At 41.5% G+C, this 19,405-nt stretch overlaps 2 protein-coding genes across 3 annotated transcripts in view; one reads left to right on the top strand and one right to left on the bottom strand.

The window, feature by feature from the left end:
* Nucleotides 1-13,232, bottom strand: part of rabl3 (RAB, member of RAS oncogene family-like 3) — a 46,261-nt gene extending 33,029 nt beyond the window's left edge. Inside the window, exon 1 of the mRNA XM_039745957.1 lies at nucleotides 13,152-13,232. Coding sequence (XP_039601891.1) covers nucleotides 13,152-13,197 — 46 coding nt within the window. The 5' untranslated portion in view covers nucleotides 13,198-13,232. The remainder of the gene's footprint in view (nucleotides 1-13,151) is intronic.
* Nucleotides 13,233-13,452: 220 nt separating this feature from the next.
* gtf2e1 (general transcription factor IIE, polypeptide 1, alpha) overlaps nucleotides 13,453-19,405 on the top strand; it is a 154,050-nt gene continuing 148,097 nt past the window's right edge. Inside the window, exons 1-2 of one of the 2 annotated variants that reach the window (XM_039745956.1) lie at nucleotides 13,453-13,515; nucleotides 15,370-15,822. In XM_039745956.1, the coding sequence (XP_039601890.1) occupies nucleotides 15,375-15,822 (448 nt within the window). In that variant the 5' untranslated portion in view covers nucleotides 13,453-13,515; nucleotides 15,370-15,374. Of the gene's footprint in view, nucleotides 13,553-15,369; nucleotides 15,823-19,405 lie in introns of both variants that reach the window. The other variant, XM_039745955.1, reaches the window with a different exon arrangement.

Here is a 19,405-nt window from a genome sequence, read left to right as displayed (position 1 = left end):
CATTACAGATTTTTTTTTGTCTACTCCCGTTAGGGGTTCGCCACAGCGGATCATCTTCTTCCATATCTTCCTGTCCTCGTCATCTTGTTCTGTCACCCCCATCACCTGCATGTCCTCTCTCACCACATCCATAAACCTCCTCTTAGGCCTTCCTCTTCTCCTCTTGCCTGGCAGCTCTATCCTTAGCACCCTTCTCCCAATATACCCCTCATATCTCCTCCTCACATGTCCAAGCCAACTCAATCTCACCTCTCTGACTTTGTCTCCCAACCGTGCCACCTGAGCTGACCCTCTAATGTCCTCATTTCTTATCCTGTCCATCCTCGTCACACCCAATGCAGATCTTAGCATCTTTAACTCTGCCACCTCCAGCTCTGTCTCCTGTGCCACCGTCTCCAGCCCATATAACACAGCTGGCCTCACTACCGTCCTGTAGACCTTTACTCTCACTCTTGCTGATACCCGTCTGTCACCAATCACTCCTGACACTCTTCTCCACCCACTCCACCCTGCCTGCACTCTATTCTTCTCTTCTTTTCCACACTCCCCATTACTCTGTACTGTTGATCCCAAGTATTTAAACTCATCCACCTTCGCCATCTCTACTCCCTGCATCCTCATCATTTCACGGACCTCCCTCTTACTCACACACATGTATACTGTCTTGGTGGTCCTACTGACCTGCATTCCTCTCCAGGGTCTCCTGACCTGCTCCCTACTCTCATTACAGATCACAATGTCATCAGCAAGCATCACAGTCCACGGGGGACTCCTGTCTTAGGCTGAAAGAAGAAGAAGACGAAGAATCCGAGTGTGCAATGGTTTGTGGTCAGTTTGGTCACCTCCCGCCTGGACTATTGCAACTCACTTCTCTTTGGTCTGCCCCAAAAGTTACTACATAAGCTTCAATTTTGTTCAGAATTCGGCTGCTCGTATAATTACTAAAACACCCTACTCTGATCACATTACGCCTGTTATTCAGCAGCTTCATTGGCTGCCAATTAAGTTTAGGGTCAACTATAAAATTTTAGTCCTTACATACAGTATAAGGCTATTCATAATCTTGCCCCTACATATCTCTCACAGCTCCTACAAGTCACTAAACCCTCTCGCATGCTCAGATCCTCTTCTTCCATCAACTTAAATAATTCACCAGCACGTCTTGTCACGATGGGATATCCAGCATTTAGCAGATCGGCACCCTCCTTATGGAACTCATTACCTGCCTATCTTAGGAACACGACTACCTTTCATCAATTTCAGGTTAATCTTACAACTCATCTGTTCAAAATTGCTTATTCACTGTAATTGTTACTGGTGTTGTTTTATTTGGATTTTAAATTTTTAAGTATGTTTAATTTTTATCTGATTGTACAGTGACCTTGAGTTTTTTGAAAGGCGCTTCAAATAAAATGTATTATTATTATTATTATTGTGGCTGTCTTGGACCCAATGCTGCAGGCACCACCCTGAACTGGATGCAGCAGGCTTTACAGTGTTACATAAATTAAACGGAGATGCAAATCCCAGATAGGTTTTGCTGTCAGAAATTCTCCAAACACTTTATTTTATATATAAATGTCTATGTGTCTGCGGTGGGTTGGCACCCTGCCCAGGATTGGTTCCTACCTTGTGCCCTGTGTTGGCTGGGATTGGCTCCAGCAGACCCCCGTGACCCTGTGTTTGGGTTCAGCGGGTTGGAAAATGGATGGATGTCTATGTGTGGGAGTGTTTGTGTGTGTGTGTCTCTGTCTGTCCCGGAAGTGACAGGTGGAGTCGGAGTAAGGGCTCCACCTCCGAGGAAACACAAACTCTCTCAGCCACTAATAACACAAGCAAGGCGAGCACGTCAGCAAAACAAATCCTCCTATGAGAGAGGCGCCCAGAGTGGTCCCTTACAATTACCTGACATTTCAGATTTCTTTTATGACGATTTCAGTAGTTTCTAGGACCCCTGCTTTTTATAGCACAGGCTTACACAACTAGTATATATATATACAGTGGGTATAGAAAAGAATCCCCCCCTTGAAATATTCCCATTTTTTTTGCTTTACAGCCTTAAATGAAGACACACTAATATTTTTTCCAGCTTTTCTTACTCAATGCCACCTCTAACATCTAAGTGAAAGACATCACAGCTACAGTTCAGAAGAATTTTATAAAATCAAAAACAAGAAATCCTGAGATTAATAAAGGACCCCCCCATGCCTCCATCAGGTGTCAGTGGCCACCATTCCCATTGCGGTTACTGGCTTCCTGCCAGCGGTGATCAGTTGTAATGAGTGTGATTAGTGAAGCTGTTCCTGGTCAATTCATTCCCTTGCTTGGTAGAGCAACTGACAGCAAACAACTGACTATGGATGGCAGGCCACTTTCAGAAGATCTCAAGATAGAGTTGTGGATGGACACAAGGCAGGATATGGAGACAAACAAATCTCAAAGGATTTATCAATCCCAAGGAGCTCAGTAAAGTCCATCATAAAGAAGTGTTTGGTACGACTAGGACCCTTCAAACTGGATGGAAGAGCAAGGAGGAAACTGGGAAGAGAGGCTACCGAGAGGCCAATGGCCACTTTGAAGGAGTTACAGGATTTGATGGCACAGAGTGGTCATTAATGGTGTGCATGTGACAACAATTTGACAAGCGCTCCACCATTGTGGCTTGTTCAGAAGGGTCACACTTCTCAAGAAAGGCCACATGAAGGCTCATTTGAGCTTTCCCAGAATGCACCTTGAAGATTCTGATGCCAAGTGGAAAAAGGTCTTCTGGTCAGATGAGCCTAAAATCAAACTATTTGCCCTCAACACCAAACTGTACACCAAAGAAGCTCACCATCCACAACACACCATACCCACAGTAAAGCATGGAGGGGGCAGAATCCTGTTGTGGGGGGCCTGGGGGTCTTGTTAGGGTAGAAGGAGAAATGGATGGGGCAAAAAACCAACAAATTCTGGAGGAAAACCTGCTACCTTCTGCCAGAAAGCTGAAGATGGGCAGAATGTTCACCTTTCAACACGACGACGACCCGAAGCACACAGCAAAACTGATCACACGGTGGCTGAAGGAGAAAAAGTGAATGTCCTGGTGTGGCCAGTCAGAGCCCAGACCTAAATCACAATGAAAATCTGTGGGAAGATCTGAAGACAGCAGACCACCAACACTCACCAATCCAATGTGACCGAACTGTAAAGAAGAGTACAATGGCCATGTGCGCAGCAGAGTGGGACCACGGAGCAATGGGGTCTGATGAATCACATTTTCTTTTATGTCATGTGGATGGCCAAGTGTGTGTGTGCGTCACTTACCTGGGGAAGACGTGGCACCAGGATACACTATGGGAAGAAGGCAAGCCAGCAGAGGCAGCGTGATGCTTTGTGAATGTTCTGCTGGGTAACCTTGGGCCCTGCTGTTCATATGGATGTTAATTTGACATGTACCAGCCACCAAAACATTGTTGGCGACCAAGTAAACCCCTTCATGTAAATGGTACTCCCTGGTGGCAGTGGCCTCTTTCAGCAAGATAATGTTCCCTGCCACACTGCAAAAACGGTTCAACAATGGTTTGATGAACATGATGATGAGTTCAAGGTGCGGACTTGGCCTCCAAATTCTCTAAAACTCTAACCAATCGAGCATCTGTGGGATGTGCTGGAGGCCTCACCTCGCAACTTACAGAACTTTAAAGATCTGTCACTGACGGCTTGGTACCAGACACCACAGCATACCTTCAGAGGTCTAGTGGAGTCCATGCCTCGATGGGTTAGGGGTGTTTTGGCAGCAAAAGGTGGACCTACTCGATATTAGGTGGGTGGCCATAATGTTATGTAATGTATTTGTGTGTTTATACGCGGGGGAGTGAAGCCAAAGTTAGAAAATGGAACAGAGTGTCACAAAACTGATCATGTCATTTCTTAATGTCGTCTCCACCCTTCTCAATGCACTCGCCACCCCACCTGCCTGGCAGTGCTAGGATTCCAGCAGAATAAAAGGTTTCGTCTTCTCCTCACCACCACTTGTGCACCGCTTTCTTCACATCGTCATCTGTAATAAATCGATGAGCACCCAGATGTTTTTTTTAGCGATCCAAAAAGGTGGAAACCACGCTGTGTCAAATAAGGAGGACGTGGCAATACCTCAAACTTCAGTTTCTCCAGACAAACCTTGGTGTTCTTAGCAGTGTGCGGACGGGCAGGCATGGTCTTGTAGCCCACAAAAGGACTCCTTGAGACAGCAGTACCTGCCATTTAGATCGAATAGCTGGCTTCAAGAGGGTCTCCAGCAAGTCACAGTAACTTGCACTAGTGACCGTAGTATCCTTTGGCACGTAGTGTTCGACAATAACCTGGGTGCACGAGTGACTGCCAGGACAAGACAAAACGTTTTATTCTGCTGGCACTTCAGCCAGGTGGCACAAGCACATTGAGAAAGGTGGGGATGACATTGAGAAATTACAGCATCAGTTTTCTGAAGGTTTGTTCCATTTTCTGATAAATCTGTCTAACTTTAGCTTGACTCCCCCTCATACAGTTATGTCCATAAATATTTAGACAGAGACCACTTGTTTCTCATTTTGGTTCTGCACGTTACCACAATGAATTTGAAATGAAACAACTCAGATGAAGTTGAAGTGCAGACTTTCAGCTTTAATTCAGTGGGTTGAACAAAACGATTGCATAAAAATGTGAGGCGACTAAAGTATTTTTTGAACACAATCCCTTCATTTCAGGGGCTCAAAAGTAATTGGACAATTGACTCAAAGGCTATTTCATGGCAGGTGTGTTCAAGTCCGTCGTTACGTCTTATCAATTCGGCAGATAAAAGGCCTGGAGTTGATGTGAGGTGTGGTGCTTGCATGTGGAAGATGACATCATGCAGTCAAAGGAGCTCTCCATGCAGGTGACAGAAGCCATCCTTAATCTCCGAAAACAGAAAAAACCCAACCGAGAAATTGCTACAATATTACGAGTGGCAAAATCTCCAGTTTGGTACATCCTGAGAAAGAAAGCAAGCACTGGTGAACTCAGCAACGCAAAAAGACCTGGACGTCCACAGAAGACAACAGTGGTGGATGATCACAGAATCATTTCCATGGTGAAGAGAAACCTCAAGTGAACAACACTCTTCAGGGGTTGGCGTATCGATGTCCAAGTCTACCATAAAGAGAAGACTGCAGGACAGTAAATCCAGAGGGTCCACTACAACGTGCCAGTCACTCATAAGCCTCAAGAATAGAAAGGCTAGATTGGACTTTGCTAAAGAACATCTAAAAAAGCCAGCAGAGTTCTGGAAAAACATTCTTTGGAGAGATGAACCCAAGATGAACCTCTACCAGAATGATAAAGGCAAGAAAAGAGTATGGAGAAGGCGTGGAACAGATCATAATCCAAAGCATAGCACATCATCTGTAAAACACGGTGGAGGCAGGCAGTGTGATGGCTGCCAGTGGCACTGGGACACGAGTGTTTATTGATGAGGTGACACAGGACAGGAGCAGCCGAATGAATTCTGAGGTGTTCAGAGACATACTGTCTGCTCAAATCAGCTAAATGACGTCAAATTGATTGGGCGACGGGCGTTTCATGATACAGATGGACAATGACCCAAAACATACAGCCAAAGCAACCCAGGAGTTTATTAAAGCAAAGAAGTGGAAAATTCTTGAATGGCCAAGTCAGTCACCTGATCTTCACCCCACTGAGCAGGCATTTCACTTGCTGAAGACGAAACTTCAGACAGAAAGGCCCACAAACAAACAGCAACTGAAAGTAAAGGCCTGGCAGAGCATTAAAAAGGAGGACACCCAGCATCTGGTGATGTCCACGAGTTCAAGACTTCAGGCTGGCATTGGTTTTCAACCAAGTATTAGAAATGAACATTTGGATTTGGTCTCGTCCAATGCGAGAGATGGACGTCTGAAGTGGAGCTCCGCTAGCAGTGGTGCTATTTTTCATATTATTTGCTTATTATTCTGAGATATCCTGTATTTATTCAACCCGAGAGGGACCGCTACAGTATATGTAAACACATATAAACATGGCCAACAAGAAGGGGGGCCGAAAGAATCGAAGACTAAAACTACATCCAAGCTGCGATCAGCAAGCCCTAGTTCGAGATACGGCCTCTCAGAGACAGACCTGGATCAGATGGGCGAAAGTACAGACTCCTCGGGACCACGGTCCGCTACATCGTCGCCTGCTGAGAGCGAAAAGGGGAGCGAAGGTGCGATCGTGAGTGCAGATGTGGATAGCTCGCCGATTGGAGAGGATTACCTGAAACTGGAAAAGGCCGGGAGGTCCGCGGCTTCAGTTACGCAATCACGCGGGACTGGAGCAGCGGGACACCGCTTCAGCAGAGTCTGCTGCTTCATCTACGGTACAAGAAGGCACATTTGAGCTATCTGAACTGAAAGTGTTGCTCGCTGACCTCAGGCAAGATATAAAGAAAAGCGAGAAGGCTAATGAGAAAGCAACGGCAAAGGCACATGAGAGACTGAAACAGGAATGGAAACAGGAGATGAAACAGGCCAATGAATGTCTGCGACAGGAAATCCAACAGGCAAATGAAAGGCTTCGTCAAGAGGTACAGCTTGAACTTCGACAGGTGCTGGGTAAAATTGAAGAGCGCATTGAGAAAAACTCGCTAAACTGAGCACGCTTGCTGATCGATTGGAGCATCTTAGTGAGACATTCACGAATCGGATCGAAATAGCGAACATCTAGCTGCCAGTGCCGAGGAAAGAGCAGTAAATGTCAGTTGAATGTAAAAAACTCGGAGAAAAACTTGGAGACAGACTGGCTGCTTTAGAAGATGGGAATAGAAGGTATAATGTCAGAATTGAAGGCTTGCCGGAGAATCGAAAGTTTAAACCCGTGAAATTCGCAACTGAACTTTTTCTAAAATAATCGGGGCGACTTTAAAGCAGAATCTGAGATAGCAGCGCTTACAGCGACGCTGATCAAACACCGTCAGACCCGACCAAGATCTTTTATAGTCCGTTTTGAACGATTATCATTTAAGTTAGAGGTGATGGAACTCCTCAGGAAAAAAAAGGAAGATATTATATATGAAGATTGCCACATTCGCGTCTTCCCTGACTTCTCTCCAGCAACAGCTATCAAACGCGCCTTCTATAATATTAAACAGCGCTACGGCAAGCCAATGTCAAATACGGCCTCCTGTATCCGCAAAACTGAAAGTGGAATGGCAGGGGCATTTCTATGTTTTCGCTAGCAAGGAGGAGGCAGAAAATGAGTTAAGAAAGCTGATCCCGGACTATTCTGATACATAATTGTGAGTCATGGCGGTAAATGATAAAGCTAGGATTAATAATCTACTGTCTGATCTATTTGTTTTAAAATACGGGTTTTTATCAGCATATATTCTCATATTCTTATATTATTATTACTTACTTATTACTTATCATTACTTAGTATTACTAGGGCTAAATGTTTGTGTTTTATTGTGCTTAATTACGTTTTTCCTCCTCTTTTTTTTTTCTTTTCTAATTATTTCATGTGTACCCTAAATGAGACTGTTCAATATCATACCCTTGGTTTGCTGTTATTGCTATTACTGCATTAAGACTTGTTATGCTTGTTTTGGACACATCTTTAACACCATCACCTGGGTTTATTATCTGGGGATATCATCTTAATGCACTAAAATTGATGAAGATTATATGTATGTATGTATGTATATATATATATATATATATGTATATGTGTATATGTATATATATATATATATATATTAAGTGCAAAATTCTTTTCTTTCTTTTTCCTCTTTTAAAGACTATATTGGTAACAGATATCTCTATCTTTTAACCTTAAAGCGCCACTGCATGGGGGCTTGATGTGCTTTGGACGTGCTCTGTCTCTGGGTATGTCAGAGGACTGGGACTGCATGAAGTGGGTTTTAGCCTCACCTGGGGAGGCAAAAAGGGAGGGTGGGGGTTAAGGGGAAGAGAAAGAGAGCAGGCCTGATCTATATCTAATCTATCATCTCAATCTTTATAATTATAACTATCAACGTAATAATAAGCTGCATGGCAACAACTCTTGGGGGAATAGGAAATTAAGACCTAAACTATTTCACTTCCAGTTAAGACTATAATATGACACCAAAAACTCAGAATCAGTGTCTCCATGATGGGACAGTTAACTTCGTAAGCTGGAATGTTAAAGGCCTGAATCACGAATTAAAGAGAAAGAAAGTACTTTCTCACCTAACAGGTCTAAATGCTAAAATAGTATTTTTACAGGAAACCCACTTACTAAGTAAGGATCAGTTCCGCTGCAAAAGACTGGACTGGCCAAATGTTCCATTCTAGTTTTACAAAGAAAACTAGAGGGGTGGGAATTCTCATACATAGAACAGTACCATTTGTAGCATCAGATGTAGTATTGGATCCTGAAGGGAGATATGTGATGGTCATGGGAGACTTATCTAACTGTAAAATGATTTTGATAAATGTTTATGCACCTAATGTTGATGATAAGGAATTTATACAAAATTTATTTGCATCCATTCCCAATCTGAACACTCATAAACTTATAATGGCTGGGGACTTTAATTGTGTTCTAAATCCACTTTTAGATAAGACCCTCCACAGGGGAACGCAACTAACACCGCAAAGATAATTACAAAGTTTATAACTGATCACAACTTATCAGATCCCTGGAGGTTTTTAAACCCAAATTCAAGAACATATTCTTTCTACTCACCAGTACATCATTGCTACTCAAGGATTGATTACTTCTTTATAGATAATAACTTCTTGCCTAAGATTAAATCTTGTAAATACGATGCTATTGTTATTTCAGACCATGCTCCGATGATCTTGGAGCTGAAATTACTAAGCCCCATACACTCACCCGCAGATGGCGTCTCAATCCGCTTCTATTAGCTGACGAGAATTGTACTGAATTTATATCCAAACAAATTGAATTCTTTCTAGAGACAAATACATCCCCTGAGATCTCTGCAGGAACACTCTGGGAAACTCTTAAGGCCTTCTTAAGAGGACAGATTATCTCATATCTTTCCCACAGAAATAAATCCGAAGCGAAGAAAGTAGCAGAGATAAAAAGCGAAATTACTAAAATAGATGAAGAACATGCCAGACTACCAAGCGAGACTCTACATAAGAGGAGGCAGGCTCTACATTCAGAATTAAACCTCTTGACAACTAAAGAAACCGAACAACTAATTTACAAATCCAGACATCATTATTATGAACATGGAGAGAAAGCTAATAAGCTTTTAGCGCAACAAATTCACAAGCAAGAAGTGCAACGCAATCTCGTAATTACTAACACGAATGGAGATAAAATCATCGAACACAAAAATATAATGTGCACTTTTAGAGACTACTATAAATCCCTATATACTACTGAGTTTAAAGAAGACAATATACAATCTAATGCATTTCTGGATAAATTACAGATACCACAAATTGACGCTATTAGTGTGGAGGAGCTCGATAAACCTCTGTCATTATCAGAATTACTGGATGCTATAAAGTCACTCCAAGGTGGAAAAGCAGCAGGCCCTGATGGCTACCCTGCAGAGTTTTACAAGAAATTCTCCGCTCAGCTAGCTCCCTCCTATTAGCAACATTTACAGAAGCCAGAGATAACCAATCTCTTCCACAAACCTTTCGCCAAGCACTAATCACTGTCTTTCCAAAACAAAATAAGGACTTATTACAATGTGCATCATACAGACCAATTTCACTTCTGAATAACGACGTTAAAATACTCTCTAAAATCATAGCTAGAAGGATGGAGAAAGTGCTCCCCTCAATAATATCACAAGACCAAACTGGATTTATTAGGGGCCGACACTTATCTTCAAATCTTCGACGCCTGTTTAATGTAATATACTCACCAACTAAATCAAACACCCCAGAAATATTATTATCATTGGATGCAGAAAAGCATTCGACATGATTGAATGGAAATACCTTTTACTATTTTGGAGAAGTTTGGGTTTGGCCCGAACATTTGTGCATGGATTAAATTACTGTATACTAACCCAGAAGCTTCAGTTTGCATCAATAACATTTGCTCAGACTACTTTAAACTAGAACGTGGCACAAGACAAGGATGCCCTTTGTCACCACTGCTGTTTGCAATTGCCATTGAACCACTGGCAATACATTGTCGAAATACTGATCAGATAAAGGGGATTAGCAGAGAAGGACTGGAACAGAAAATCTCATTATATGCAGATGACATGGTACTGTATATATCGGATCCAGAAAATTCTGTGCCTGCAGTCTTAGCAGCACTCACAGAATTTCAAAAGCTCTCTGGTCTCAGAATTAATCTGAATAAAAGTGTACTCTTTCCGTGAATTCAAGCATATAATATTAGATTAGACACCCTTCCTTTTATCATTGCAGAACAGTTTAAATACCTCGGGGTAAACATCACAAGTAAACATAAAGCTCTTTATCAACAAAATTTCGTCGTCTGTATGGAAAAAATTAAACAAGACTTGCATAGATGGTCAACCCTTCATCTCACACTAGCTGGAAGAATTAACACTGTTAAGATGAATATTCTTCCTAAGCTCCTTTTTATTTCAAAACATACCAATATACATTAATAAATCGTTCTTTAAGCAATTAGATTCAACAATAACCTCATTTATTTGGAATTCTAAACATCCACGCATCAAAAGAGCGACCCTACAAAGACAAAAGGCAGAAGGCGGCATGGCTCTACCTAACTTCCAGTTTTATTACTGGGGCAAATATACAGTCGATAAGAACCTGGACACAAATAGAAGAACATACACAGGCATGGACCGCAATAGAAGTAAAATCCTGCAGTACTTCTTTGTATTCCTTGCTTTGTGCTCCAATAAACACACGCTATCGGCAATACACTAATAACCCAATTGTGCTCCACTCACTTAGAATCTGGAACCAATGTAGAAAGCATTTTAAGACGGAGAAGCTTCTTTCTGTGGCACCCTGCAAAAGAACCACCTCTTTCAACCCTCACAAACATATGCAGTTTTAATATCTGGAAAAATTTGGAATTAACTTGCTTAGAGATCTTTATATAGACAACGTCTTTGCATCCTATGAACAATTACGTTCCAAATTTAACATTCCAGCTACAAATTTCTTTCACTATCTTCAAATCAGGAACTTTGTTAAACAGAACCTTCCAGATTTTCCTCATCTTGCACCCTCATCCACGCTGGAAAAATTATTGCTCAATTTCAAGGAGTTAGACTCCATCTCTACAATATATAAAATCCTTTTACAATCCCTTCCTTTCAAAGATCCAAGAGGACACTGGGAAAATGACCTCTCAATTAATATATCAGAAAAGGAGTGGAAAGTAGCAATGCAGAGAATTCACTCAAGCTCCATATGCAAAGCATACAATTATACAACTCAAAATTATATATCGAGCACATCTGTCTCGACTAAAACTCTCCAAAATGTTTCCAGGGCATGATCCAACCTGCGAACGTTGCAACCAAGCCCCAGCCTCACTAGGTCACATGTTCTGGGCCTGCTCCAAATTAACATTATTCTGGACAAAAATTTTTAATTACCTCTCAGACAGTCTTGGACTCACAATCCCTCCTAACCCATTAACAGCTGTGTTTGGGGTTCTTCCAGAGGGTCTTAAAGTGGAGAAAGACAAACAAACTGTGATTGCATTCACTACACTGTTGGCACGCAGACTTATTCTGATAAACTGGAAGAACCCAAACTCTCCTCTTTTAAGTCAGTGGGAAACCGATGTGTTATATTATTTAAAATTGGAAAAAATCAAATACTCAGTTAGAGGATCTGTGCAGACTTTTTTCAAAACATGGCAGGATCTAATCAGTAATATTTTGAAATGATTTTATAAAGCACAGAGAATTTGTTGATTTAGGTATTTTTAAAAGCCTTAAATTTTACACCGTTTGGCTTGCTCTCTCTCTCAAGGGTGGGGATCGATCTGTTCTTAGCATAATTCTTTTTTTTTGTAAAACTTGATTGCTATGTATTGATTGTAATAAAATTAATAAATAAATAAAAAAAAAAAAAAAAAAAAGAAATGAACATTTGATTCCCAGTTATTTAATTTGTCCAATTACTTTTGAGCCCCAGAAATGAAGGGATTGTGTTCAAAAAATACTTTAGTTGCCTCACATTTTTATGCAATCGTTTTGTTCAACCCACTGAATTAAAGCTGAAAGTCTGCACTTCAACTGCATCGGAGTTGTTTCATTTAAACTTCATTGTGGTAATGTGCAGAACAAAATGAGAAAAGAGTTGTCTCTGTCCAAATATTTATGGACCTGACTGTAGATGTGTGTTTATTTTACTTTCCTAGATTGAGGCCATTTGTTGTATTTTGCTTGTGGTTATTGTTCCCTTTGGCGTATTTTGTTATGTGAGGCATGGTGGTGCAGTGGTTAGCACTGCTGTCTCACAGCTCAGATGTCATTTTTGGTCACAATGAACCTGCCCAGCGTACTTGGCAAACGCTTCCTTGGACCTCATGGACACTGAGAAGACCACCGCACCATTATAATCCAGTCAACATGGAACACATCACCCCTATCCGGCACCATGACAAACATGGATATAGTAAAATACAGAAAGGCGTTTTATTTAAGAAGAAAGCAGCATCTCAGCCTGATACTTTTGACAGCTCGCCAGTGTACAAGAACAGGTCAGAGATTCGAACTCGGTGTGCTCGTGCAGTGGTCACATTAACCATTTACAGAAATGTAGAAGTACTGTGTATGCAAAAGCTAAAAATAATTTTGGTGATGTTCAGAAAACTGTTACATTTCAAGTGCGATAAATTGTTAAACTCTTTAAAGTCTTGTAGCGCTTGTAACATATTTTATTAATGGAAGGAAAGATCTCATTGTACTCTCCACATGAAACAACAGTGACGATCGACTTGAATTAAACGTGACAACGACAACAGCATTTATTTTTCTGTCGTAACCAACATGCAAGACCCAACTTCTATCAAACAAGTTAAACACATTTTGACCGCTTAATCCAAATTCACACTATTAGAAACAGTACAAACAAATGACTTAACTGAAACGACACTAGTGCATGTCTTTATCATTAACGAGCACATTATCGTCTTATCAGTTTTAAAAAAGAACTCACCAGAATCGCCTAACACCAGCACTTTCACTCTGTCAAGCGAAGCCATTCTTTTTCTTAAAACGCCTGATCCATTTCGGAAGTGACTGCTACTCGACTCGGCTTGATGATTGGTTATGGGGTAGAGGCGGGTGGCGAGTTGCTTACCTTGTTGGTTAGCTTGACTGTCAATCTTAAGTTTGACTTCGCCTTAATTATTACGTCACAACTTCTCCCTTTGCCATTGTTCTGCAGTCCTGTCCATAATGTAAAGATCAAAAGCTGATTGGCTTAGACTCCAACGCAGGCGTGCGCCTACACTTGTGTTTATCTTCCTTTGTGACTGTGACTGCTTCCGTATTCAGCACGCTGGATGTTTCTCTTGCTGGTAAGGCGGGTGCTGTTCAGAAACAAACATATATAAAGTAAGTTATTTAAAAATAAATTTAAATGCAGTTACTTGTGCTATAGGAGACAGAAAGAGGATTAAAGAACAGCAAACGGTTGTAATTACTTAGTGTAAAGAACGTAATACATATCGCAGAGTGTTGGTAGCTTGCCGGTGTGTAGCACGTTTTTGCGGTGCGACTGGCAGCCCAACACACAGATATTAAAGACAAATGATTAATAAGCGAAATACTCAATTTTGTTATAAAGTTGCACTATATAGATATATGGCAAGATATAAACCGATAGCTTTGACTGTAACATTCTGCCTTACAGATCCGTGGTCATTGTGCACTGTGGGTACATTTTGTCAGGTTTAGGTGCGCTGACCCTTAACTGTTGTGTCGATTGTTTAACGGCGACGTTGATTTCTGTGTAATACTAGTTTTAGAATCAGTTTAATGGTTATCTTTAAATTCCAAATTATTGTAAACACAACATCACAAAGTGGATTTATAAATATCTTGCAAAACAACGATAATGTAAACGAGCGGTGCCAGTTGTATTAGGCTGACAGGTCAGTAATATTTCAACCAAGCTTCCCTCCGTCACTCCCGCTCTGGGCCTTTATTGCAGTTTGAGTTGAGTAAAGCGCGTCGATTACGTTAGGAGAACCAGGCACGGCTTCAAAGTGCCTTTTTATGTTTGCAAAACTCTGTTGTGTTTCAAGAATGTGCAGCCACACCATACGATAAAAGAGTGTAGAGTCCCGCCAGTCGGTCATTGGCTTCCAGGATGGCAGACACGACTGAGAGATTTCTAACCTGTCGGCCAGTTCCCTGAGAAGTGACAACAGGTAGTCGATATAAACTAATGAAAGATCAAAAAATGTTCTTCGGTACAAATACGCAGCATTGACCCTCCTTAAAAAGAAATTCAAATGGAGGGTGTCATGGTATTCATCCCTTCTGAGGTTTGTCGTGTCATCACACATTGTAATAACGGCCCAGCAGTATGGATTTGTATCAGTCGTCAATGAGCTGCATTTTCCTACTTGCTCATGGGTGTCCTCATTTTCTAGTTTTTCCAAAAGGTTGCGTATGTATGAGTCAGAGTTGCTGTAAATATATGCATTTTCCTCCATCAGGTTTTCTTTTCTAAATCCTGACAATTGTGAGGGATGCTGTGTACGCACATTTCAAACCTCTTTTTGTGCTTACCAAGCTTTACAGTATAAATAAGGCCCCAGGTGTTTAAAAATGAGTGGAGAAGCCCAAACACAATGGACATTTTAACCAGCTGCGTCCCCCACCAGAAGATCAGAACGTCCTGTAACTGAAACCAAAATCCAGTGTTGCAACAAGAAAAGCAAACGTGCAACTAAGAAAATCTTTTGAAAATGTCTGTAAATAAAACTATGAGCAGTATGAATCCTACTGTCTTAAAAGACAACAACAAAATGGCTGATATGGTGAAAAGATTGATAAACACAATGGTATTGCAACAATATCCTGATAATAATGTTACATTTTTACAATAAGGATAAAATCACACACTGATAGTGGTATGTAGGCAAACATTATTATTCAGTTCTTCAAAGAGATTATAACAGAAACTATTTCCTTTGTCAGTTCATGCATGTACAGTCTTCATGTTCAATAAAGATTTAAAATTTTTACCTACTGGTTATTAACAGAAAATAAAATTCATGCAAAAAATAGAAATGTAATAAGAAATCTACTGAGGCTGTTGAGTATACACTTCTTGATTTATTATTTTTGTGAGTATAAATATGACCTGTGCTTGCTGTCCTCCTTCTGACTCGGTCATTTTTTTTTTTGTCATTAAATTTAAGACACAATGGCTGAACCTGAAGTTGTGACGGAGGTGCCTGCTGCACTGAAACGCCTGGCCAAGCAGGTAGTTCGTGGCTTCTACGGGATCGAACACGCTCTGGCGCTGGATATCCTGATTCGAAACCCCTGCGTCAAGGAAGAGGACATGTTGGAACTTCTCAAATTTGACAGAAAGCAGCTGCGCTCCGTGCTGAACACCTTGAAAGGGGACAAGTTCATCAAGTGTCGGATGAAGGTGGAGACCGCCGCCGATGGGAAGACCACACGACACAACTATTATTTTATCAACTATCGACTCCTCGTGAACGTCGTCAAATACAAGCTGGACCACATGCGACGCCGCATTGAAACCGACGAGAGGGATTCCACCAACCGAGCCTCGTTCAAGTGTCCGTGCTGCTCCAATACGTTCACCGATCTCGAGGCCAACCAGCTGTTTGACCCAATGACAGGTAAGAAGGTGTTTTTTCCCCATAATTCTTTTGTTTAAGTTTTTCGCTATTTTTTTTTTTATTTATTCTTCTACAGTAGCTACTCTGGACTGTGTTAGAAATCAGGGAATTAATTAAAGAATGAACACTGCTCTTGTTTTCCTGTTTATTCACGATTGTTATTTGGTACAGATGGAAGCTGGTTAAGGGAGAAATCCACAGATCTATGGAGTGAGATACCAAGCGGGGTAGTTGATTAGAGCACATTGGGAACCTTTAGATCTCACCCTGGCAATGTGTAGAAATAAGGAGGTGACAAGTGTGTTGGGATGAATGCTCTTTAATTGAGAACGAGCACTTTGGCCAAAAACCATATGTTGATATAACTCTAGAGCAGGGGTCTCCAACTCCAGGCCTGGGGAGCTACTGTGGCTGCAGGTTTTCATTCTAACCCTTTTCTTAATTAGTGACCAGATTTTTCTGCTAATTAACTCTTTGCCTTAATTTTAATTGATGCACAACTTAAGACTCAGGCCCCTTAATTACTTCTTTTTTCCTTAATTAGCAACCAACCAGTAAGACACAAAAATGAACCAACACATAAACAACAACCTGCGTCCATCACACAATAACTGAAGATAAAGAAAGGTGAAGGCCTCGGTAATGTTGATCTGCTCAGGTCCACGAAACATTCTGACAGCCAGCGCTCTTAAAAGGAAATGTCTGCCATGGCAGAATGAGCGCCATGGAATTAAACAACGGGTTTAATTAGCAACGAGATTTGGCTTCAAGTTAAGAAACGTAACGAAGTGAAGTTGGTTGGAGTTTGAGGCCCTGACTTAGTTGGCCATCTGTTGGCTCACTTCACATCAAATTAATGTTTAGGTGCCGTGTAAAGAAAAAAGAATCAATTCAGCGGTCAGAGTCTCAAGAAAAGTCAATTAAAATAAAGGGAAATAGTGAATGAGCAGCAAAAACTGGTCACTAATTAAAATAACAGAATACAATAACACAGTCCATCTTGAGAGGCGCTGCTATTTCTCTAAGATTATAAATAACAATGCTAGTAATCCCAGAGTCTTATTCTCTACAATTGATCGTCTGTTAAACCAGGTAACACAAAGGAATACCCCCAGAATACTTCCAGGGAAACCTGTGAGAACGTTGCTGTATTTTTCAATCAAAAAATTAATGATATTAGTGATAACATAGTATATCTCCCCAACACTGCAGAACCTCCAAAGCCCCGGTACTCCATTATAAACAAATTAAATGCTTTCGCCAGGATAGATTTACCTGAATTACATAAAATAATCTCTCAACTGAAACTCTCCACCTGCGTCCTTGACCCGATACCAACAAGGTTTTTCAAAGAAGTATCAGGCGTGCTAATTGACAATATTCTTGACATAGTTAATTCATCATTAGATACGGGGGTCTTCCCAGACTGTCTTAAGACTTCTGTAGTTAAACCCCTTCTTAAGAAACATAATCTCGACCCCTCTGCCTTTGAAAATTTTAGACCCATCTCTAACCTGCCCTTCTTAAGTAAAATTCTAGAGAAGGCAGTCATTTTGCAGTTAAATGACCACCTCAATAAACCTGCTATTCTTGATAAATTTCTGTCAGGTTTTAGAACAAATCACAGCACAGAAACTGCACTCGTTAAAGTAGTAAATGACTTGCGGGTAAATGCAGACAGAGGCCATTTATCTGTTCTCATCCTCTTAGATCTGAGTGCTGCATTTGACACCATTGATCACAACATTCTTAGAAATCGCCTTAGTCAATGGGTGGGCCTCTCTGGCAGGGTCTTGACTCTTTGAGGGCTGGATATTTTTTCCAAAAAAACTCAGTTTTCTGAAAAGCACACAAAGCGATGGTTTCACACATAAATCAACATAAAACGTCTGCTGCCATGTGCTGTTGCTGCTGTTGGCACATGTTTGACATATCTGGCGGCAGAGGGCCTGCAGGAATGCACGGTGGGCTGGCTGCCTGGCTGTCTTCGCACAGCAGGTGGGCAGCAGTGGCGCTCGCAGTGTGATGTAATCTGGTTTGTACCTCTTAGGTAGATACTGTAGATAGATCCCCATTAATCCCCAAGGGGAAATTCATCATAAGTCATCATCAGCAGGTGAACGCTGCTGTAGGCATATCAGCTACGCAAACGTGTTCAGCACCACGATCACCTGGGGACCAATCAGCTGATGCTGGCACCTCACTTTCGTTTTCGATACCCATCTCCTGATCACTTGCATCAAATTCCAAGTCCGACAAGTCAGCGATAATATGTAAAACGTCCATGGAGTATTTTAATTTACACATTCGCTATAGTCTCTCGCCAGATGTTGATACTATTTTAGAGGTTGTTTGCTCTTCGTTACTCACGCAGGGAATCAAGGTCCTCTACCCCGACTTTCGACAAAAGTCAACATCAGCCCCGAAAGAGTTAAGAAAAGAGTTAGAATGAAAACCTGCAGCCACTGTAGCTCTCTAGGACTGGAGTTGGAGACCCCAGCTCTATGATATGTGAGGTGGCTTTGGTCGGAACAGGTATAATCAATAACACTTGTATTAATGATTCATTGTGTCCTAAAAAGTGTGTGTTAGTGCTCAGATTGATTCAGTAGCACATATTCACTACTCTGATCATATCTTTGTATTTTTCAAAGATTAAAGACTCACTTTTGCCCCCTTTCCTGGTATTTTACAATTTTTCAGTTGCTGTTTGGACCTCAAGGCATTTTTGTGACTTCATCGTGTACCACTGGTTTGTGTTTTGTGTTGCTCGCGTAGCCCCAAAAGCGGCACATGACCTGCATTGTGAGGGAGCGTCCGTTACATCACTACAGGCAGGTGGCGCGATTCCCCGCGGGTGATCCTCATTGAGGGACCCGAGTGGCTGGACCAGGCCAAGGGGATGCTCATGTAACTCCTGGCTGTGGCAGATAGAATGTTGGCGGGGTTGCCTAACGGGATCCCGTGCCGTTTCATCATGTGATGAGTGCGACAATGTGCTGTACCAGTGTATGCTTCCCAAGCTGACCTTATCTGACCCTCAGAACATGAGAACGTTGACAAATGAGAGGAGACCATTCAGTCCATTTGTCACTTGTTTGCTTATCTAATAGCTAAGCTGTCCCAGTATCTCATCAAGTCATTTCTGAAAGGTTGTCAAGGTTTCTGCTTCACCTCCATGTTTGTCAGGATCCTGGGAGTTTTTGTTCGTTATCGACAGACTGTTTTCTGGTCCATTATTCAGCTGCGTATCGTTACTGGGGTTTTCGACACAGGAATCTGATAAAAATCGTTCATGTTTTTTTTTGTTTTTGATTCGATTCTCTGTTTGGAAGTCCATTGTTTGATTTGGACTGTTTTTTCGCTGTCACTTTGTTTTTTTGTTGAGCTGTGCTAATTGCTGCTTTTTGCTCAGTAAGGGGTGTGGCTTCAGAAGTCGTGATCCTGTCAGTCATTCCTCATCAGGATAAAAGGCTCAATTCCTTATCCCGCTACTAGGATTGCAGATCCTCTCTTGTGCTTGTATTTTGTTATTTCGTATTTTTTCTCATAATAATTTTGACCCTGTTCTTATCTTGTGTGT

Source organism: Polypterus senegalus, chromosome 2 (genome assembly GCF_016835505.1).
Source record: "Polypterus senegalus isolate Bchr_013 chromosome 2, ASM1683550v1, whole genome shotgun sequence".
In the NCBI taxonomy this organism is placed as follows: Eukaryota; Metazoa; Chordata; class Cladistia; order Polypteriformes; family Polypteridae; genus Polypterus; species Polypterus senegalus.
Note: the sequence above shows the minus strand (reverse complement) of the source record. Positions and strands in the feature narration are given on the sequence as shown.